Source organism: Bombyx mandarina, chromosome A1 (assembly GCF_030267445.1).
Source record: "Bombyx mandarina strain Sakado chromosome A1, ASM3026744v2".
Classification (NCBI taxonomy): Eukaryota; Metazoa; Arthropoda; class Insecta; order Lepidoptera; family Bombycidae; genus Bombyx; species Bombyx mandarina.
In genome coordinates, this window is record NC_143234.1 from 6684912 (window position 1) to 6708569 (window position 23658).

The 23658-nt window shown below is 38.3% G+C and overlaps 1 protein-coding gene across 1 annotated transcript; it reads right to left on the reverse strand.

Moving 5' to 3' along the window:
• Window positions 1–241: 241 nt before the first annotated feature.
• On the reverse strand, window positions 242–14918 carry LOC114248691 (uncharacterized). The gene is made up of 10 exons (XM_089739673.1): window positions 14679–14918; window positions 14499–14602; window positions 13351–13911; window positions 12719–12809; window positions 11539–11659; window positions 9879–9981; window positions 8232–8468; window positions 2137–2271; window positions 1607–1723; window positions 242–569 (listed from the first exon to the last, which is right to left on the reverse strand). Exons 1-9 carry the CDS (start codon window positions 14781–14783, stop codon window positions 1624–1626), a joined length of 1557 nt encoding a protein of 518 aa, XP_089595799.1. The 5' UTR covers window positions 14784–14918; the 3' UTR covers window positions 242–569; window positions 1607–1623.
• Between the last annotated feature and the right edge of the window lie 8740 nt (window positions 14919–23658).

A 23658-nucleotide genomic window follows, 5' to 3' on the forward strand; every position in this document is an offset into this window, starting at 1 on the left:
AGTTGCGGGGACGTTAATGATGAGAATCTTTGTGGGGGTGAGAAATAATAATGTTAATTTTAAATGGCCACCGAAGCGGGCGGGTACATCTGGTATGTATATATGTATTTTGATTGACAGAAATAAAAAATAATTATAAATACTTTAACTTCCTGAGTACTAAACGGCAATTTCGTTGGTAAAGTCCTTATAATAAAATAATAATTAGTATTGGATTCACAAATGAGTATTGATCACAAAATAATTTAATGGTACTTTTATTTTTCAATTTCGGATATACGACTCCAGTGATTTAATCATATCCCCTGTATTTCTTTAACTTGATTCAGTTAAATATTCCTTTAAAAACCAAAAAAAAAAATACTTAAACGTAAAAATATAACAATTCAGTTACCATATCTGTGTGATGTTAAATAAATGGTTCTTATTTATTATACATTAAAAAAAAACACATTATTACTAGCGAGTGCAAAACTATCACAATTCTTTCATTACATTTAACTAGTTACTTAAAAATAATTAGATTTTTATTTCAGTCTGTGCTTTCAAGTGCTCCGGTGTTGCCATACCTGTTAAACGATAAATTAATTTAAATATTGCCAATTTAGGTTTTTCTTTTCTTTCTATTTTTAATAAGAAAAGAATATGAGAAGTTAAACTCAAAATTAAACATTAGGAACTCATATGACGGCTTATACCTATATCTATAATGACAACTTAGGATTTTTTTTATTATTCTATAGCTAAAAGCAAAAGCTTCTGTACTTTTAACGGTTGGACTTCCCGTTTATTATTTTCATCTTAAAATCACTCGTAATCGACCAATTTTGACTTAGTTATCTAATTGCAAATTTTTACTGATGGTAGGACCTTTTGTGAGTCCGCGCGGGTAGGTACCACCGCCCCGCCTATTTCTGCCGTGAAGCAGTAATGCGTTTCGGTTTGAAGGGTGGCGCAGCCGTTGTAACTATACTTGAGACCTTAGAACTTATATCTCAAGGTGGGTGGCGCATTTACGTTTTAGATGTCTATGGGCTCCAGTAACCACTTAACACCAGGTGGGCTGTGAGCTCGTCCACTGATCTAAGCAATAAAAAAATAACTAAAAAGAACTGGAAGCGTCGAAAACATTAAAATTCTACGTAATCACTATTTCTTGAATTCCTTCGCTCAAATCATGACACAATTGAGTATGTAATACACGATGTTTCAACAGCATGGGGAGGGGGCAATAGTGGTCATATTTATATGAGAAAATAAAACTGATTTCTTTATCGAAACGTGAATTTTAATGAAAAAAATAAAACTATTTATGATTATTTTTATATCAATATTTTGTGTGAAAATTATGACCATATACCTAGTTGAAACGTTTTGATTTCATTTATTTACTTATTATCTATTATTATTTATTATTATAATAATAAAGCTTTTTATTTCCCATCACCTAAGTTTTACAATTTTACACTTTTTATATAGTTTTTTTTTTCTATTATGTTGTTAATTTGATTTGCCTATACAAACGTTTTCTTCGATAGGAACCCACCCTTATTTGGGTATAGGCCTCCTAAAGTCCCAACTAACTAACTGAATATTAAATACTCACACGTCGGCGGGTGTCTGCTATATGCAAGTGTTCTTGAGGTGCACGGACAGCAGCCCCTTGGCGACGAATCCGCGGCCGCATAGTGCGCACACGTACGGACGGACACCGTTGTGGTATCTGCGACAAATGATTATTTCATTAAAAAATCATATTTTTTTCCCTACCTATGCTAATAGCCTTGAGAGGCTATTTCAGCTTCGCCCTAACGTGTGGGTGAGCTCACGAGGCTCAAACCGGAGTGATGCTAACACTGAGCCTAGCAAGAGCCGTGCTTCGCAGAATCTACCACCGGATCGGAAACGCGACCCACTGAGAAGATCGGGCGAGAAACTCAGTGGGCTGTGTCTGTGGGTTAATTTACTCGTTAAGCCCTTCGTCGCAAGTTACTGGTTCGACGAGAATGATGACCGGTGCTTGTGGTACCTAAAAGCACCGTTAATGGATCGGGAGGATCCGTAATGACGTGTTTTGGGCGACGTCGACTGCATTCCATTCTGTCCGCAGGGTCGGGAATGGGGGTTGCAACTCACCTCTCGTGTATGACGAGCGTCGATCGCTGGCTGAACGCCTTCCCACAGTGCGAACATACGTACGGTTTCTCGCCACTATGCACGCGCTCATGCAACTTCAGATTGCTCTTCTTGACGAAACCCTTACCGCACGTCCTATAATAATAATAATAATAAATCCTCGATACTGCACGCATTGTGAGGAGGTTTCTCACTCTGGAGTCCTAACCACTGGTGGCTTGTGTCGTAGACACCGCCATCAGCGACAATCTATTTTTATATAGTGTTTTTTTAAAATTGTATTTTTAATATCTTTTTAAAAAAATATTATGTAATTAATAAGATTTTAAATAAATATAAATAAATACAAAAATAAATAAAATAATAAAATAATAAATACAAAAATATATACCACTAGCAGATGAAATACGACTAATGTGGCACCAACACACCTTTAAAATTATACCCATAATAATTTCATCAACCGGACTCATTCCAAAATCATTACACAAATCGCTCTCAGAACTTGATCTTAATAAATATTCATACATTGCTTTACAAAAATCTGTAATAATGACACCTGTTCCATAGTGCGACGATTCCTTACATCCACTACGCAAACCCCTACAAAACACTACACAATGAACCAACTCACGCCAAGTGAGTTGGTTGGTAGGTTCACACTTACCAGCATTAGCTGAGAATTTTTTTTATCCATAACCCATAATAATAATAAGTACGGCCTCATCGAACAGAGGCTACCGTATTATAAGTACCAGCCGGACGCCGTACTCGAAAACGACCGCGCCAAGCTCTACTGGGACCGGTCCGTCATCACGGACAGGACTATTCTTGCGAATAAGCCTGATATCGTGCCGAGGGACCGGACGGGATGTCTGGTATTTCTGGTGGATATCATCATTCCCTACGACGAGAACCTTGTGCGCGCCGAGGCAGATAAAAAGACCAAATATCTGAACCTGGCGCACGAGGTAACCGACATGTGGACGGTGGTATCAACAAAAATGATCCCGGCAGTTGTATCTGTGAATGGTTTGGTCCCTAAAAGCCTCTCAAACATCTCGAGAGGCTTGGTCTCAACAAAAAGTATGTGGTGGCCCAAATGCAAAAAGCAGTTTTGCTCGACAATGCCCATATAGTTCGCCGGTTTCTCTCCCAATAGTCCCTAACGCTATGGCCGATTGTTGCCCACCTCGCCGGAGTGTGTCCTGCCGTCTTCCCAGGCGAGGCAGTGTTTAATTTGTATAATTTATTGTATAATAATAATATAACTCTTTATTTAAGACCACATGTACAGAGTAAGCTTAAAAAACAAATAATAGACGGTGACATAAATTGGCGGCCTTATCGCTAAAAGCGATCTCTTCCAGGCAACCTTGCAGGGAGAAGAATAAGGCGAAGGCGCAGCGAGGGATCGTTTTTATAGATTTAGCGCTGGCTCTCGGTCGGGGGTTGCCTGGACTCGGTACTAGGCTGCACTAAAAGTATCGGGAATGGAATATTTCCACTGTTCCTGTCATATTAAAATCTTTTTAATTGAAAACTCCTTGGTTTTAAAAATCGAATACCATTTATTTATTTTAAAAAAGATTCTCGGTCTTGTCACGAGTTTTTGTCAAACTTGTTTAGTCGTTGAGAAAATGGAATTGACTCGAGAAAATTCAAGAGCGATGATTTATTATGACTTTCGAAGTGGTTTAACACAAAAACAGTGTGTTGACCGGATGATTTCTGCATTTGGTGATGAAGCCCCATCCAAAACCACAATTTATCGCTGGTTTACTGAGTTTCAACGTGGACGTGTCAAGCTCAGTGATGATCCCCGTCAAGGTCGTCCAAAAACTGCAGTCAACCAAGAAATAAATAATAAATAAATAAATATAAAAAGTATAAATAAAAATAAAATATAAATAATAATTGTATCAGGTGACGAATCCTGGATATACGCGTACGAACCCGAAACAAAAAACCAGTCACGAGTTTGGGTGTTCGAAAATGAGTTAAAGCCAACAAAAATTGTTCGTTCACGGAGTGTTGCAAAAAAAATGGTGGCCACGTTTGTCTCCAAAACCGGCCATGTTACGACTATTCCTCTTGAGGGACAAAGAACGGTTAATGCAGAATGGTATGCTAGCATTTGTTTGCCACAGGTCGTTTCTGAACTCCGTAAAGAGAACTGCAACCGCCGCATCATCCTCCATCACGACAATGCGAGTTCTCACACCACGCACAGAACAAAAGAGTTTTTAGAGCAAGAAAACATAGAATTATTAGACCATCCGCCGTACAGCCCCGACCTAAGCCCTAATGATTTCTATACTTTCCCTAAAATAAAGAATAAATTGCGTGGACAGAGATTTTCATCACCTGAAGAAGCTGTGGACGCCTACAAAACGGCCATTTTGGAGACCCCAACTTCCGAGTGGAATGGTTGCTTCAATGATTGGTTCCATCGTATGGAAAAATGTGTCAAATATCGCGGAGAATACTTCGAAAAGCAATAAATACATTTTTAAATAGTAATGTTGTGTCACTTCGTTAATTCCCGAAATTTTCAGTGCCGCCCTCGTAACAATACTTATATACACATGTGAAAAACAAATACAATATAAGATAGACTGACTTACATACGATCAAATACAAATAAATAATAAAAATATGCAAGTAAATACAAAAGAAGTAGCAACTTGTACTGTTATATCGTAGGAGTCATATTATTGTGCAAGGTAGTGCGATTTCCTTCCTTTAACAATAACACGTTTAAAGACGGTTTCTGGATGATCACGTTTGTTCTGCGTGGGTGCAGACACGAAGTCGACTCAAAGAGCGGGTGACGATAAAAAAAAGCCAACTAAATTCATATAAGCTTCCCGTAAAAGATAATAATTTGACTTTGACATTAAACAATGACCATAGACTACAGAACTCTATGGGTTTGATGCTAGCTTGATCAAATTTTCATCATTATTACCTCACTCGAGGACAGTTGAGGAATATTGTAATGGTCGACTAAAAATACCAAACTCGAGTAAGTTTCGAGGGAATGCTCGAGCATCATCGGATGAGTTAAGAGTGGAGGACTATTTTACGAAACGTCTAAAGATACGGGTGTTAGTCGTTTACAGGAGCTTAACTCGACTCGACTCAACCTCCAACGCGCGTTTTGGTATGCTTAGTCGTAAAAATAAACTCCACTCAAACGTCCTTGGAAATTTTTCCTAACCGGAGTGAAGTAAACGAACTGTCAAGTCAAGGTACGTCGCGACGTACCTTGAACGTTCCTCAAAGCTGGTTTTCTATCAATGTCCAAATAGGATGTGGATCGCAAATGGAAATATATGATATTGTTGTGCAATGGCCTGGATCTGTGCATGATTCCCGCATATTTTGATAATTTAATATTGATCATTTTTATTAATAAAGTAAAAAGTTCGAGGTTAGACTCTTGTTTAGACATTTGAAACTCCTTATTTCATTTACCTACATAAGAGTCATATTTTGCTTACTACCTAATAAATAAAGTCAATGCGATTGTAAGTTTTATTTATATAATAATAAACTCGTGGTTGTGGAAAAGCACTTCAACAACACGATGCAATCAAAATCACACAAAAACTGCGAATAAAAATACAAAACCGGGTCCGAAATCTAAAATAATAATGGGTTAGAAAATAAATAATACACTTTCAAAACAAGTTCAATGCTTCTAGTGTCAAACAGACAGCGACAGCTTGACTTTGAAATTAAACAATGACCATAGACTACAGAACTTGATGGGTTTGATGCTAGCTTGATAAAATTTTCCTCAAACTGATGTTGTCGTGGTGACGCAATGACACGACTCTACCTCACTCGAGGACAGTTGAGGAATGTTGTAATGGTCGACTAAAAATACCAAACTCGAGTAAGTTTGGGAGGAATGCTCGAGTATCATCGCATGAGTTAAGAGTGCAGGACTATTTTACGAAACGTCTAAAGATACGGGCATTAGGTAAACTAAAAAAAAACTAAAACTACGCTTTTTTGACAGTATTTATGAGAAAAACACTGGTGATACCAAATGGTTCCGCATATTAACTCAATTTTGAATATTTTTGGATATTGTACACTTTTAATGCGAAAAGACGATATGAGTTCTAAGATCTCAGTATAGTTACTAAGGCTGCCCTATCCTTCGAACCGAAACGCTTTACTGCTTCACGGCAGAAATAGGCAGGGTGGTGGTATCTACCCGTGCGGACTTACAAGAGGTCCTACCACCAGTTTCCTGCGTCTCGTCACCAGTAGCGGCCTCGAGGACAAGAATTTAGGGGCGGAGGTGGGGGACGCCTCCGGGGGCCTACCCCTCTCGCGTACCAAGAACACTCGATCGCTCAGCTTTGAACTTTTTTTTCCTACATAAGCTGATGGTCTAGAGGGACCATATCAGCGTCACCGGGCTAGTAGGTGAGCCCATGGGGCTCAAACCTGACGACGTTGCTAACACGAACCCTAGCAAGAACCGTGTTTCGCAGAATCTATCACCGGATCGGAAACGCAACTCGCTAAGAACATCCGGCGAGAAACTCAGTGGGCTGTATCTGAGGGTTCATTTTCTCGTCAAGCCCTTCGTCGCAAGCGGCGGGTTCGACTAGGAAAATGACCGATGCTTGAGGTACCCAAAAGCACCGTTAGTGGATCGGCAGGATCCGAGATGACGTGTTTGGGGCGACGTCGACTGGTTTCCATTCTGTCCGCAGGATCGGCTAAGTAGTTACCGGCGGCCACGATGAGAAGGTTCTCGTTTTTTTTTTTTATTATTGCCCTTGTCGTGCCGCTTTATCAAAATGTCGGCTTTGAACGTGCGCACGCTGCATTATTATATGCTATTTAGACCAACCAATCGAAGTGTTTAAATTCAAGACCGCCAGCTCCAATGTGGAATTTAATATTTAAGCACTTAGGTCCAAAACAATAAAACGTACAGGGAAAGCGCCGTGACGCCGTTATTATTAGACCTACTGGGCAGCATCTACAGCCGTCGTTCAGAAATTAACTAGATTTCTTTGTAGTTGGGAGAACTGCTTATTAATACAGTAAATCGAAATATTATCCGATAATGTTTTTTTAAATTTTCTTTGAACGGAGCTTGATTCCGTCGAATACGAACGATAACGAAATGGCCTATTAACAAACCCAGCGCTGTTGTATAACAATACAGATTAAAGTTTTGATTAATATTTTTTTTTTTTAATTAGGAATTTAATTATTAGCGGTAGTTTCCTTCGGTAGTAGAAAAAACAAAACAACAAACTATCTTTAAAAAATCAAACGAAACATAAGATGGTATATGTATGTATTGATTTCGTAGATATTTTAAATCGGAACTGTATTTGCTGTCCGGTTCAATTTAGGGGAACTCCGTTAGAATTATTATTTATTTTAATTTTATTTATACTTATTGTACACAAAAGAAAATACAATAAAAACAGATTTAAAAGATTTTTTTTTTATTGCTTAGATGGGTGGACGAGCTCACAGCCCACCTGGTGTTAAGTGGTTACTGGAGCCCATAGACATCTACAACGTAAATGCGCCACCCACCTTGAGATATAAGTTCTAAGGTCTCATGTTTTAGTTACAACGGCTGCCCCACCCTTCAAACCGAAACGCATTACTGCTTCACGGCAGAAATAGGCAGGGCGGTGGTACCTACCCGCGCGGACTCACAAGAGGTCCTACCACCAGTAATTACGCAACTTATAATTTTGCAGGTTTGATTTTTATTACACGATGTTATTCCTTCACCGTGGAAGTCAATCGTGAACATTTGTTGAGTACGTATTTCATTAGAAAAATTGGTATACGACTGAGATTCGAACACTGGTGCATCGCTCAGCACGAATGCATCGGGCGTTTTATCCGTTAGGCCACGACGACATAGAATGTCTAAATACTATGTACAAAGGCGAACTTAACTCGTTCATGAGTTTTCTTCCAGCTAACCATTAGCAGAGAGAAATACGATGTATAAGACAAGTTACAGTTAAGACAATTACAAGTTATTCCTCGAAATTCCTGAAGCCCGCGTTTCCCCTTAACAAAGAGATACTCACGAACAAACGTTTGGCTTGTAGCCGGTGTGTATGTTTATGTGAAGCTTGAGATGGTCCCTCGAGCTCATTGCCTTCCCGCACACGTTGCACAGGAAGTTCCTCTCGCCGGTGTGCGTCATAAAGTGCCGCCGCAGCGAGTTGAGGTGGGCGAACTGCCGCGAGCACTTCCAGCAGCGGTGCGTCACGGCCTTCGAGGCGGACTCAGGGTGCGCGTTCGTCCGGTGGGCCTGCAGACATCTGGGAATATGTGGAGCAAATATTTTGAGCTGCTTCTTCTCAATTGTGTCATGTTGGGGGGAGGAGGGGGGAGGGGCAACCTGTATACATTTAACGGTAGGCAGCGGCTTGGCTGTGTCACTGGCATTGATGACGTCCATGGGCGACGGTAACCACTCACCATCAGGTGCCCCTACAAGGGCAAAATAGATATAGTAAATTAGAGGTTGAACATTTCAATGTGATTCGTCACTTTTGAATGAAGAAAGCATGAATGAAATTCAATAAGAATTTCAGTTTTAAAATTAAAGAAAACATTACTTTTAATTTATTTATTAAATTTTATGCACATGATTACAGTGACGGACTCAACGTCTAAGGCATTCTCTACCAATCAACAAAGGGTAGCGTAGGGAATCTTGTGTGTGATATGTACATTCTTTCTTGAGAAAGAGAAATAAAAATATTAATAAATCGTTATCTATATTAAATAATTTCTAAGACATTTTGGGAAGGCTTAACGACGGAGGAAAGATCTTCCACCGAGTGGAATGATATTGCTCGGTAGATCGCCTGATGTTGTTGTTCGGAACTTGTAATGCAAGCTTATCTTGAAAATGTCGTAAGCGAGATTCAGGCATCTGTCAAGTATCTTGCGTTGTATGATGGCTACCCGCCACATCACTCCCCTCCGAGACCGGAGGTCGTGTCATTTCATTATTGTTGTCCGTGCTGAGATTAGCTGCAAGTGCCAGTGCTGCTCGAAGTTTGCTGTGAGTCCAAACTGAGCTTGAATGCTGCGTCATTGTCGTGAGGGAGTTCATATAGAGTCCCTTCTTTATTTCGCCGTAAAGTCGTGTTTTATGTAATTAACACCACAGTTGGAACAATAGAAATTTTATTGTTGTAGCGGCATAAACAATTCTAAATTATTATATTATATGAGTTATTAAACACATTATAAATTATTTTTACGTTTTAGATTTTCGGCGGCAAAAAAGATCCCGTGTCACAGACTATATCCTTTTTCCACCTCTCGTGCGTTCCGGCTTACGCATCATAAAAGGTGCGTTCTTAAACGCCCCAGTCGCCATTGCTGCTCGAAGTTTGCTTTGAGTCGAGACTGAGCTTGAAATAACGTCGGGGTCACCAGTTTGGGAAAGCTTAACGACGGAGGAAATCTAACTTGCGAGCGCGCATCCTGTGTTATCCTTCTGTGCTGCGCCTTTTTAATTATTAGTTTTTGTTTTGTGTACCTGCTTGTGTTGCTTGAACTATATATTTCTTGTTACTTTCTCCTTTTTTGTATATTTTGTGTTCGTCTTAAATAATAAACTTTCTTTGTGTACTTTTGTGTTTGCAAAGACATTATATTACAACCTAAGAAGACTAAAACATGCTAATATATTTTCAATAATTAATAAGTCTCACCTCATGTACATAAATTCTTCAGGACAAAAATCACAAACATAACGATTTTGCTTCTTCAGCTGCATGGCCTCGTCGTCGACTGGATTGTGGCTGTGCGACAAACCTGGATACGAAATTTCAATAATTGTTACGTTAAAATACCTCTACTAAAAATGAATATTTAAAAAAGGAAACCTTATATAAAACAAAAACTAATATTTAAAAAAAAAGACATTCCCGTTGAGTTTCTTGCCAGTTCTTCTCAGAACGGAGGCTAGTTTTTGTGAATTGGCGGTAGTTCTTTTTGACGTTCATCAAGTATGTACTTTCATTTATCTATATAAAAATGAATTGCTGTTCGTTAGTCTCGCTACAACTCTAGAACGGCTGGACCGATTTGGCTAATTTTGGTCTTGAATTATTTGTGGAAGTCCAGAGAAGGTTTAAAAGGTAGATAAATATAAAAATGGTCGGAATTAAATAAAAAGGACAATTTTGTTTTTCCTTTGATGTCTCCCCCGTCGGACGGATTCCTTTTGTTTGTTTTAAGTTTATTTTATACAAAAGTTTAGGTCTTTTATTTATCGATTGAGGCACTACGAAGTCTGCCGGGTCAACTAGTGTTGAATAAAATTTTTTGAATGATTGATTGAAATGTTACTCATTGTGACAACGATTAACCCGCTAAGAGAACTTAACGGTAGGCAGCGGTTTGACTCTGCCCCTGGCATTGATAAAGCCCATGGGCGACGGTAACCACTCACCATCAGGCGGGCCGTATGCTCGTCTGCCTACAAGGGCAATAAAAAAATACTGGCAAAAATCGCTTTTAGATGAATTCAGATTTTTTTTTGTCTTTCTTTGGTTTGGATAGCAACATCTAGACCAGGGGTGAGCAACCTTTTTAATCAATGGGCCAATTTAAATTTAAATTTTTTTTGGCGAGCCCCACATTTATTAACTCTTATTGATAATTTACGAAACTTTACTTATAATAAATACTAGAATAAAAAAATTTTAAACTAAAAAAAAAAGTATGTAAAGATTTCATATAAAAATGTTAATGTCAGATAAAAAAAGATAAAAAAATATCAGAAAAGAGAAAGTCGATAAAATAAATTCAATTTTAGAAATGCTTGGCTGCCCGCGTTTTGCTCATCCTTGATCTAGAATTCTAGACTATGGCTGTAAAATTGTACTGAAATGTTTAAATAATTTTTTTAAGAATAAAAACCTTTCTACCTTAGCTCATCGATAGCTACAAAAAAAAAGGTTAACAAAATGATAAAATATTAGAGGAAGATTTAAAGACCTAAGAAAAAATTGATGGATTTCATGAAAGACGATATATGTAAGAGGGGAGCGAGCGAAGAAATGGTATATGATAGAGGAGTATGGAGGGAGAAAAAAATGTTGCGCCGACCACAGGTGACTGCGAGAAGGGCAGGAGAATGATGATGACGATGAAAATCATAAAACGTTGCTTGTTATTTAAGAAAATACTTTAAATCTACTTTTTTAATGGCAACACTAAAGCTTCAATAGCTACAGAACAAATAATAAAATAATCGGTTCAAAAACAGAGGAGAAAATGGTGCCTGAGTATTTTTTTTTCCACATTTATAAATGGAAAATAAAAATAATCCAATTCTCTTTGAACCTGGTATGATATACAGCTTACCGTGCACCATGACTTGTTGTGAAGACGTGAACGATTTGTCGCACAACGCGCATCGGTAGGGCCGGTGGTCGCGTTTCCAATGGTTCTGCCAATGTTCCGCCCACGTATCTTTCTTTACAGACTGTAAAATTTAACAATTTTTTTTTTTTTTTGTTATGTTACTAGCGACTCTCCCTCGCTTCGCTTCGGAAACTGTAATTTATTATTGATTTCTCCACTATTTAATGGATGTTATTATACATAAACCTTCCTCTTCAATCACTCTATCTATTTAAAAAAAACGCATCAAAATCCGTTGCGTAGTTTTAAAGATTTAATATAGGCATACATAGGGATATAGGGACAGAGAAAGCGACTTTGTTTTATACTATGTAGTGAAGACATGAATGTTTAAGTAAATAATTAAAAAGTCTAATTCCTTGATGTTTTTAGATTGCGCTCAATGTAAAGCAAATTATTACAGATGTGCACGGGGTCAACGACACGGTTTGTGACTAAGGAAGACCGCCTCTTGTCTCCGGTACAGATTACACAATTACGGAATCATATTATTACATAGTTATTAGGTAACGTAACGATTTATGGATAGATACGTAGCATCGTAACGAATTTATGGATAGATACGTACGCTGTCGACGAATGTCAAAAATCGAATCATATGGCATATACCTTTTTTCTTTATTTATATTTGAGAGATTACTGGTGGCCCGGAGGCTAGGATGGGTGGGATTTGCTAATAGCTACCCGAGCGCCTCAAAAGTAGACCTAACAAACTCAAGAGTAGCTGCTTCGCGAATGAATCTACTACCGGACCGGAATCGCGACCAGTGAAGAAGATACGGACATACCTTGAGGTTAAAGGCTTAAGTTAAGCAATATAATATCATTTCAATAGCCTAGAGACTATGTATTTATATTGTTTATGAAAAAGACGATACTAGTTAGTTTAGTATTTTCTAATAATAATATAACACTTTGTTTAACACCATAATAATATGTACAGAGTAAGCATATAAAAACAAATAACATTTGGTGATATAAATTGGCGGCCTTATCGCTGAAAGCGATCTCTTCCAGGCACCTTGCAGGGAGAGGAATAAGCGAACTGGACGGTGATAAACTTAAATAAAAATATATACTTAAGTTGTAAATTAAGCATATTGTATTAATTAAAACATACCTTTCTACATCTCGTGCATTTTAATGGGTTCTGATCAGGTATTGGAGGCACCTGAAGATTATTCGTCTTTGGAATATCCTTTCCGTGTGTTCTGAGGAAATAAAATTGCATTTGAGACTTAATAAAATCAAATTAATCACTGGTGGCCTTTCTAATGTATAGACATGGCGGGCTAGACAAGACAACATGACTCCTGCCCAGTTGGAGCATATGAGGTTCAAAGTCTTGATTGCTCAGGATCAAACTCTATCTCACAGTGCAAATTACTGTTTCACAATACAAATAGAAAAGATGATGGTACGATTTCCAGATTGAATATTCTCTAGACTAATTTAACAAAAAGGAGTATTTAAACCATTAAGCTGTTCCTACATTTCTTGACATATTCTATCATTTTCAGCAATGACACCATGCTGGTGTATGAATTTCACACGCATGTTGTTTGCACATTGATATTTATAAGCTCCTGTAATCACTTAACACAAGGTACGCTGTGAGCTCCACTACACATTTAAGCAATAAAAAAAACTATGACTAATTCTATCAAATTGATTCATTGCATTTACTAAACTGCTAAATTGTAACCAACAAAACAGTGTACAATTATAAGCAAAAAACAAACACATATTTACTTATAGTGCTTCAACAATGTACTCTTAAACTCGCAATTCTTTAGACAAATACAACAACGATATTTGTCTTTTAAGTTAGGCAAGTCATCGAAATCTGCACTGTTTTCATCTTTGACTTCCTGTTTAACTGGTACATCTGTATCGTCGACCAAATTATAAGGGCCTTCAGGGAACTGCTTTAATATCATCGACCAATCTTCCATCAGCTCAGACTTGTTTCCGCATGAATTTTTCTTCACACCATTACTTTTTACTTCGTGTTTCTCTCTGTTTTTTAATCTTATTACATCAATATCATTTTTCTTTGCTTTTAGATTTGTTAAATAGACATCATCACTGTCATCTGAGTAGTGATAGTTCTCCTCTGCTTCAATATCTTCTTGTTTTATTTCTTTCGGCGTTTCTACTTTGATTTTGACAACTTCATCTACTGGTATACCTTCATCAATTCGATGACTTTGTTCGCATGTTTTAGGAGGTAGAATTGGTGTCTTCGGTTTTCCAAGTATGAGATCTACAGTTGCATTGTGTGTTCCTTGCTGTTTTAAGAATGCTTGTAGCCTGAAATGTTTAAATTAACAATTATTTTACTTATTTTAATTGAGAGTTAAATATTGTGTAAGTTGGTTCTAAAATTTATATAGGGATCATTCAGAATCCTTGTCATGTCCCTAAATACTAAGAATCATACTAAACCTCAGACCAAAATGTTTCGCAATAAGTTAGCGCCGTTTTCTACTTACTTAATTAAAAAAAGTTAAATTTCTATTACTCAGCTGGACAGACCAGTTTACTTAGTTCAAATATCATAAACCACAATCTGAAGCAAAAACAGTACGCATCTACAAACAAAAAAGTCATCAACATCAACATCTATATGTCATCTCAACTGTTATTATGTTAAACAAGGTTTAAAATATTGCATTCGTAAAATTTATTTGATCAACCAACATACCTTGGAAGTAACACATAGGTATCATTTTCTGTGGTGATGCATAAAGTTGAAATCACAAGTACTTGTATTAGTACCTATCATGCTTGGCAAAGACACTTCTACTTTACAAAGTTGATATAAGTGCTTCGCATAAGAAATAAAAAAATAGGCAAAATATTTTGGTATGTTAACTGTTTTAAAAATAAACACTTACTTATTTTCCACTACAATAGTTTCATTACAAAACTCATAAAACTCGTTAACTTTACGACTGCAATGATCACAAATCTTCTGGGGCAGCCGATCGTTCTTGTCAATCTACGGTAAACAAAAATTTGTTTGGTAGGTTATCACGTCCGAAATTAATTAAATATGCCGTTTAATAATAACATACCTTAACGGGTAATAACGCCATTTTAAGGTACCATGCATTCTTTTCGTCAAATATATAATTGTTGACGAATTTATCGGAACAACACAAACGGCAAATAGTATCCATAATTTTAAGTAAGTAATAAAATAAATGTCTAGAACAGTTGTGTTTATTCACTTCACAAGTGACAGATGGAGGGCCCCCGGCCCCCCTGGTGCGCTTCTATTATCAATGCCCAAACCAGCCATTTGTCAAAATAAATTATTGATGGTTTAGTGCTGCCAGCCTAAACGAGTATGTTGAGAGACCTAAAATTGCTATATACATTTTATATTTATGTTGACAAGCGCCTGCTAGGGGTGGGCGGAGGCGGAGCAGGAGATGGAGGATAGAAAGCGCTGCGCCAAACTTTTGATTAATGAACATGATGTTTTGAAAGTTAACTTGGCTCAGTTAAATCGCAAATACTCACAACAATGTTAACTTTTGTGACGTGTTGGAAACTCGATCATAACAGTCGATGGCTACGTCATAGCCACGTTTAAAAGCTCTGAACTTGATCTAATTTTAATGGTGAAATAAATTTAAAACAAAATATTTTTCTGCTACAGTGGCACATCTCGCAGCCTCTTGGTGGTAAGTGATTATCGAAGCCCATCGAGATAATAACTTAACTTTAAGATGAAATATCAATGGGTTCCAGTAATCACTCTACACTAAGTAGATCATGAAGTCAATCATCCAACTATTAAAAAATTGAATCTTTACTTGCCACGTTTTAAAAATAACTACTTAATGTTTCTCATTTTTTGTAGGTAATGTCGCTTTCTTACCAACATTATTGTATGATAATAAAAATAGTTACAAAATGGTTTGTGGTATTTTTGTTTAGAGATTATGTTTCTACTCATTTTTTGTAGGTAACGTCGCTTTCCTTACAAACATTATTGTATGATAATAAAAATATGTAGTTACAAAATGGTATGTGGTATTTTTGTTTAGAGATTGTTTCAAATCTGATGGTACTAAACAAATTTCTGATGTGTATGGGCTTCAGAAAACAATGCTGCAAACTCCTTTTTTTTCCTACCTATGCTGATAACCTTGAGAGGCTATATCGGCTTCCCCCTAATATGTAGGTGAGCTCACAGGGCTCAAGCCAGAGTGGTGCTAAAACTGGCCCTAGCAAGAGCAGTGCTTCGCAGAATCTACCACCGAATCGGAAATGCGACCCACTGAGAAAATCTGGCGAGAAACTCAGTGGGAGTATCACTGCATTCAACATAGTTCCTATGGTTTATTAGTTAGTACATTAATCATGAGAACTTTATAAAAGCGTTCAAATTAGATACCGATTAAAGTAAATTACAATGCTCATAATTTACGTTCGTACTATCTATTTTGAAATTTTGCTGGTTTCGGTGCATTGCAACTTCCTGAAAATACTATTTTCGCGCGATAGCCAGCCCGCGATAACGCTCCGACTACCACTTATCTTTATCGTACGCCTTAAACAAATAAAGTGTACAAAACTAGATAAGAACATATCACCACAATCGTATATCTAGTATGACATACGTGGAGAAGTTTTCATTTTCGAAAACCACCGATTTCGTTTTGAAATCGGACTGAACGAAATATGTTTTGTGCTGCAAATGAATAATAAAATATTTACCGTATTTAAATAAATAAAGTAGGTATTAAAACTCCATAGATATAATTGTTACGTAACATGAAGTCACGAATGTCTTCCACGACATACAGCAGTACCATTGCCCAATGGAATAAAGTCCTTTGTAAAGTGAAATAACTGCTGGAAATCCCGCTTTTGTTGCTCACGTCTCAAGTGGGGTAGTAGTAGTATCTAGTAGTAGTAGTAGTAGTTGTTGTTGTTGGTAGTAGTAGTAAATGAGGCATCTAGAAATTTCAGTAACCGCATTATACCAGGCCGAACACAAACTCATTGCTCTTTTAGAGAAATAAAAACGGGTGTCTTTCTTTTTTTCAAACAAAACCTGTTTGCTGATTCGTGCATCTATTCGCCGATACAGGATTAACTTCAGAAAGACAATCGACCTGGAATCTTTGTGTCAAATCAAACCAAAGCATTTACAATATCATCTTGTGCTTGACTCACTAATAAAATTCAAGATCTAGAAGAACGAAAATAATGATACAAGAAAATTCAATCTTGGACCTCGTGTCACAATATAATATTCAGATTCCTAGGTCTATGGTCTTCTAGTATAATCAATTAACATCAAGTGAGCCCAGAAAAGTCTGCTCAACTAGAAAAAAAGAACAGAAGATGTGTAGTGGGTAAAAATCATACAACACAAGATATTTGATAGATGCCTGAATCTGGCTTGCGAAATTTTCAAGATAAGCTTGCTTATTTACAAATTCCGAACAGCAACACCCGGACATCTCCCCGAATCCTGATCACGCAGGAGCCAGCTAGCGTCCACGCCCTAAACACGTCCTTACGGATCCATCAGATTCTATAACCCTTGCATTAGACGCCTTCAGTTCTAACGCTAACCCCGGTAACCTTACTCGTCAAACTTGTTCGAGAGAGTTCAACGTGCAACCTAACCAACGCATAAACCCGCTGAGTTTCTCGCCGGTTCTTCTCAGTGGGTCGCGATCCCGATCTGGTAGTAGATTTATTCGCGAAGCAGTTGCCCCTGAGTTGTTAGGTCTCCATTGGAGATGCTCGAGCAGCTGTTAGCAAATCCTGGCTGAGCCTTTGCTCGCTCACCTGTCCTGGTGAAACTGAAAAGGCCTCTGGGCCACCAGTAATCCCTCATTCATATAAAAAAAAAACACCCGGACCGCCGATCTACCGAGTAATAAAACCCGCTCGGTGATAGAAGTCGTCGTGGCCTAAAGGATAAGACGTCTGGTGCATTCGTATCTAGCGATGCACCAGTGTTCGAATCCCGAAGGCGGCTACCAATTTTTGTAATGAAATACGTACTTAACAAATGTTCACGATTAACTTCCATGGTGTTTTTTTTTTTTTCCTACCTAAGCTGGTAGCCTAAGCCTAAGCTGGTAGGCTATTCCAGCGTAACCCTAACGTTGTAGGTGAGCTCACGGGGCTCAAACCTGATGACGTTGCTAACACGAACCCTAGCAAGAGCCGTGCTTCGCAGAATCTGCCACCGGATCGGAAACGCGACCCACTGAGAAGATCCGGCGAGAAACTCAGTGGGCTGTGTCTGAGAGTAAATCCATGGTGAAGGAATAACATCGTGTAATAAAAATCAAACCCGCCAAATTATAACTTGCGTAATTAGTGGTGGTAGGACCTGTCGTGAGTCAGCACGGGTAGTTACCACCGCCCTGCCTATTTCAACCGTGAAGCAGTAATGCGTTTCGGTTTGAAGGGTGGGGCAGCCGTTGTAACTATACTGAGACCATAGAACTTATATCTCAAGGTGGGTAGCGCATTTACGTTGTAGATGTCTATGGGCTCAAGTAACCACTTAACACCAAGTGGGCTGTGAGCTCGTTCACCCATCTCAGCAATAAAAAAAAAAAAATTGCAGTTACGTATTGACGTGCAAAAGTCTGGATACGATAGAACAACGCATTCTTGAATACAATTTTGACCCTATCTATGTCAACTCATTACGTAGCTGTTGAAGCCTATGCGGGTCATGGAAAACGATCATCGCTGCGTGCAACAGTTAAATTATTCAATTACCTACATTTTTAGTATACTTTTCTTTTTTCTTTTTTTATTGCTTAGATGGATGGACGAGCTCACAGCCCACCTGGTGTTAAGTGGTTACTGGAGCCCATGGACATCTACAACGTAAATGCGCCACCCACCTTGAGATATAAGTTCTAAGATCTCAGTATAGTTACAACGGCTGCCCCACCCTTCAAACCGAAACGCATTACTGCTTCACGGCAAAAATAGGCAAGGCGGTGGTACCTACCCGCGCGGACTCACAAGAGGTGCTTAGCTGCTTTGCTTGGTGTATATCTATAACGGAATCTTTGAACGTGATTTTCACCCCCTTCAAAACGTCAAATTGATTTGAAACTTGACTATACCTGACTAAGGACCGATGAGAAAACAATAATTTAACTAAATTGATCGATTTTTATGATTAACTAGCTTTTGCCCACGACCTCGTCCGCGTGGAATAGTTCACAAATAAATAGGCAAAATTAAATGTATATTTTTCAATATTTCTGAGAGATTTTCTTAATATTTGTTTCCGTAAGAACCTTGTACAGAGTATTAGAAAACTACAAAAAAAAAATAAGCCAAATCGGTCAACCCGTTTTCATGTTATGTCGTGACAACGGAAAACGGGTTTCATTTTTATATATATAGATATCTTGAGAATTAACACTGAAAGCACGGTATGGTCTTGTGTCACGTACTTAAGACCTGCTGCCTTTTAGGATATGATAGCCGCTTCTTAGACTCCTTCTCTGGGATCAAAACCTAATTCCCCGTTAAAGATCCGGTAGTTACAGAGTATATCGTCGGATAGAATTGGCTGCTGAAATTGACAGTGAGAGTCCCATATAAAGATGATGCATTGGATAAAATGCTTAGATTAAGAATTAAATCATTTTTTTTTTCTATGAGCCCACAGACGTCCACTGCTAGATATAGGCCTCCCCCAAGCCTTGCTACAAAGATCATAGAACGACCTGATTACTGGTTTTCACATGTGATGCACTAAAAGGCCGATTCATCCTTTGCTAGGAAATTAACATCGTCAAAAATAATAATAAAAAACAAATATAAACACAGTCGATTACTTGATTGTAAGCACGAAATTTAAGTGACTCAATATATTCAGATATTAAATTTTTACTGAGTCATTATTATGAGTATAAGAAGTTTCGTATATTTTCGGTTAAAAAAACTATTCAGAATTCTTTACAAACAATTTACATTTGTGTTTTGTGTTAATGTTAAAGCCACGGTATTATTTATGTTATCATTTCAACTAGAATCATGTAGCACACGTTTTCGTGTGAAATTTTATTGGGAACATGTAGGTATGTATACTTTGTGAGTACTTACATACTTTGATAAGAAGAAATAAGTTCAGGTGTGGCCGCTATCAACGATAGAGTATCTTCTTGTACGAAATGTTTAAAAAATTTTAAATCAATATCTGTAAAATTCGAACATACCTACTCATCGCTTATTTTACTGTGTGTGTCGCACACTAACGGTACCCGTCTTTTTATATCGAATAAAACAATTTTTTTTTTATTTTTTTTTTGTAGTTTTAGTTCGTATTTTAATGTTCGTATTCGCTCATAGTTTTTTTCCTCGTAGTTTCGTTTTTAACTATACTTATTACTTAATTTATTTTTACTGGTGGTAGGACCTCTTGAGTCCGCACGGGTAGGTACCACCACTCTGCCTATTTCTGCCGTGAAGCAGTAATGCGTTTCGGATTGAAGGGTGGGGCAGCCGTTGTAACTATACTTGAGATCTTAGAACTTATATCTCAAGGTGGGTGGCGCATTTTCGTTGTAAATGTCTATGGACTCCAGTAACCACTTAACACCAGGTGGGCTGAAAGTTCGTCCACCCAACTAAGCTATAATTTTTTTTTTTGTTACTTTGCTGTTTCCTTTTAGGCGTGCTAAATCAAGAATCGAAGTCAAAAAGTCTCGTCTCTACCCTCAATTCAGAAATTTTACTATTTTTTATTGCTTAGCTGAGTGGACGTGGCAGTGTTAAATGCTTACCGATGCCCATTGACATCAACAACCTAAATACCGCCTCCCACCTACCTAGAGACATGAGTTCTAAGTCTCAGTTTTACAGTACAACGGCTGCCCCGTCGCGACTCTTCAATGCGTTTAACATTACTGCTTCACGGCAGAATAGGTAGTGGTACCTGCCTTGCGGGCCCCCAAGACTCCCTACCAACGGTAATTAGACAAGAAGTTTCCAAATTTAAGTTGTAACAAGACGAGAGATAAGCCCACGAGCAACTGTTTTTGAAATTTTGATATGTCATTTATGAATGACACGTTACATTTCATAGATTCTAATTACGACTCATGACAATTTTCTAGTAATTTCAAGTAGATTTGTGTTCTAACCACTGAAGTACTATATAGGTCTATGGTTCTAACCGGTTCGTTTGTGGCACCAGCAAATCAAACCGTTACATGCTAACGTAAGATTTAAAATTTTACATACATACATTTTTTACAACATACTTTTCCCTTTTTTTTCCTACCTAAGCTGACAGCCTTGAGAGGCTATTTCAGCGTAACCTTAACTAGTAAGTGAGCTCACGGGGCTCAAATCTGACGACGTTGCTAACACGAGCCCTAGCAAGAGCCGCGCTTCGCAGAATTTACCACCGGATCGGAAACGCGACCCACTGAGAGGATCCGGCGAGAAACTCAGTGGACTGTGTCTGTGGGTACTTTTGCGAGACGTCATCCGTGACCACGTACACTATAAAGTATTCGAAATATCAAAAGTAATACAATGATAACATAAAACCGCGAAATTAGCCCTTAAGAGGAGAGGTTTTAATTAAGGCTATAAATATATAAATGTCCTATTCACTAAAGAAACAAAAAAACGGCTATGCGTTCATTTCACAAATAGTAGGTATTAGGAAGTTTGGCGTTTGGTTATTAATACATTGAATACGCGTAAACTGAAGTGAACCTGATTCATTACATACAAAAATAAAATATATAGTTTAAGTCGTTACAAGCAACCTTAGGCACGCAATTCGTGAAAATACAAACACAAATTCAGTGTTCTGTAGTGTTAATAAATAATAGTTTAATAAACTAACAGAAGACGCTTTTATAGAAAATCCAACTAAAACATACAAACTAAATTTTAATAAATTTGAATTCAAAATAGTGTAAGGAAAAATGATTTTATTGTAAACAAAGCGTGGGGTGCTTTTCAGGATTTTATCGAAATAACCCTTCTATTCATATCTGTTCATAAAATATTTATAACTACTGATACCATGCACCCCACGCTTTTTTTTATTTTGAATTGTCATCTGTCCTTAATAAGTATACCAAATTTCGAGTTAATCCGACGTTTTGAAGGGGGTCAAAATTATGTTCAAAGATTCCGTTACAAATATAAATACGTCTGAAGCTAATAAAAGCGTATTAAAAATGAAACATTGAAATGAAGTCGTCATGGCCTAAAGGATAAGACGTCCGGAGTATTCGTATATAGCGATGCAACGATGTTCGAATCCCGCAGGCGGGTACCAATTTTTCTAATGAAATGCGTACTTAACAAATGTTCACGACCGACTTCCACGGTGAAGGAATAACATCGTGTAATAAAAATAAAAATAAAAACAGCAAGATTATAATTTGCGTAATTACTGGTGGTAGGGCCTCTAGGGTAGGTACCACCACCCCGCCTATTTCTGCCGTGAAGCAGTAATGCGTTTCGGCTTGCCCCGCCCGAGCAGCCGTTGTAACTATACTGAGACCTTAGAACTTACATCTCAAGGTGGGTGGCGCATTTACGTTGTTAATGTCTATGGGCTCCAGTAACCACTTAAGATCAGGTGGCCTGTGAGCTCGTCTACCCAACTCTCCTCCTTGCGTCGGTTTCCTCATTACTGAGGGTCGTGGTCATGGCCTTGAAACAGTTTGTTTTTTATAGTGCACCGCCATCTGTTCCTATCTGCAGCTGAGTGCAGAACATCGTGCACTGTGGTATCCAGGGCTGCACGAATCTGGTCCATCCAACGGGTCGGATTCCTGCCTCTTGGTCGCTTGCCCTCTACCTTTCCAGTGACCATCAATTTCTCCAAGTTGTCACTGTCTTTCCTTGCGATGTGGCCAAAGTATTCAAGAATCCTTCGCATGCAAATGGTGGAGAGTCTAGTCCGGATCTTCAACTGAGCTAGGATGGATACATTGGTGCGGCGTGCGGTCCAGGGAATACCCAACATCCTCCTCCAGCACCACATTTCGAAGGCATCAATCCGATTACGGTCAGCTTTCTTTATAGTCCATGTCTCTGCTCCGTATATGAATATTGAAAACACTAGTGTGCGGACTAGGTTGCTCTTGGTGTTCATAGATATATTTTTGTCCTTCCATATTTTGTCCAGCTGAGACATGGCACCTTTTGCCATCCCAATCCGTCTGCGAATTTCCGGTTCACAAGAGCCATTGTTGCTGATGTTGGAACCCAGGTAAACAAAGTTGTCCGTTACTTCTAAATTAAGTGTACCGCTGAGCTCCAGTCTGCCTGCGCGATCAACGATCATGACCTTTGTTTTAGATCTGTTTATCGCGAGTCCGAGGTCTTTGCTAATGCGCTCCATCCTGTCCAAGAACTACCCAACTAAGCAATAAAAAAAAAATTAAAAAAAAATTAAGATTTTCAAACGTTTCACTCGTCTTAAGGCTTCCCGTACGATGACACAAAACAGTTTTGCAACCTTGAAACATTCGATAAACATACGAGATGAAAATCGATACGTGTAAACTTGAAAGTGAAGTTCGCGAACGGAGTTAAACGGCACACACGACGCTGAACTCCGGCTTCACTTTAACCCACATAACAAAGTTCAATGTAAACACAATATGGCAGAAGTTTTGGAAGTTCCGATTCACGGTCGCAGCCCGGCCGCGCCGACGCCTCCACGCGCCCACGACCCACCCTCGCGAACTTGGAGCCGACGACGCGACGTTTGCCAACTTTTATTAGAGGCTTAACTCGTTTCGCTCTCGTTGATTCGCATGTAATCGTAACCAGCGTTTCTATCCTCCGAGACGGACCTGATGTGTTATTATTGTGATTTATTGATTTTATGGGATTACAAATTAAGGATAGTCAATTTTTGCCTTTATTTTTAAATTCCTTCAACTAATCGCATATCGTAGCGCTCTGTAAAGAGTCTTATTCCAAGTTAATGTACATTTTCAGTAAAAACAAGCAAATAAAAATCAGTCATATTGAGCTATGGATGTCGGATAACAGAAAAAAGATCAG

What these genes read in the sequence shown, in the direction of transcription:
- LOC114248691 (XM_089739673.1), bottom strand. Translation starts at nt 14,783, where the DNA reads ATGGATACTATTTGCCGTTTGTGTTGTTCCGATAAATTCGTCAACAAT. An exon ending in TGGCGTTATTACCCGTTAAG is followed by an intron (nt 14,603 to 14,678) that starts GTATGTTATTAT and finishes TGTTTACCGTAG; the next exon opens with ATTGACAAGAACGATCGGCT. An exon ending in TACAAGCCAAACGTTTGTTC is followed by an intron (nt 2,272 to 8,231) that starts GTGAGTATCTCT and finishes TTATTATTATAG; the next exon opens with GACGTGCGGTAAGGGTTTCG.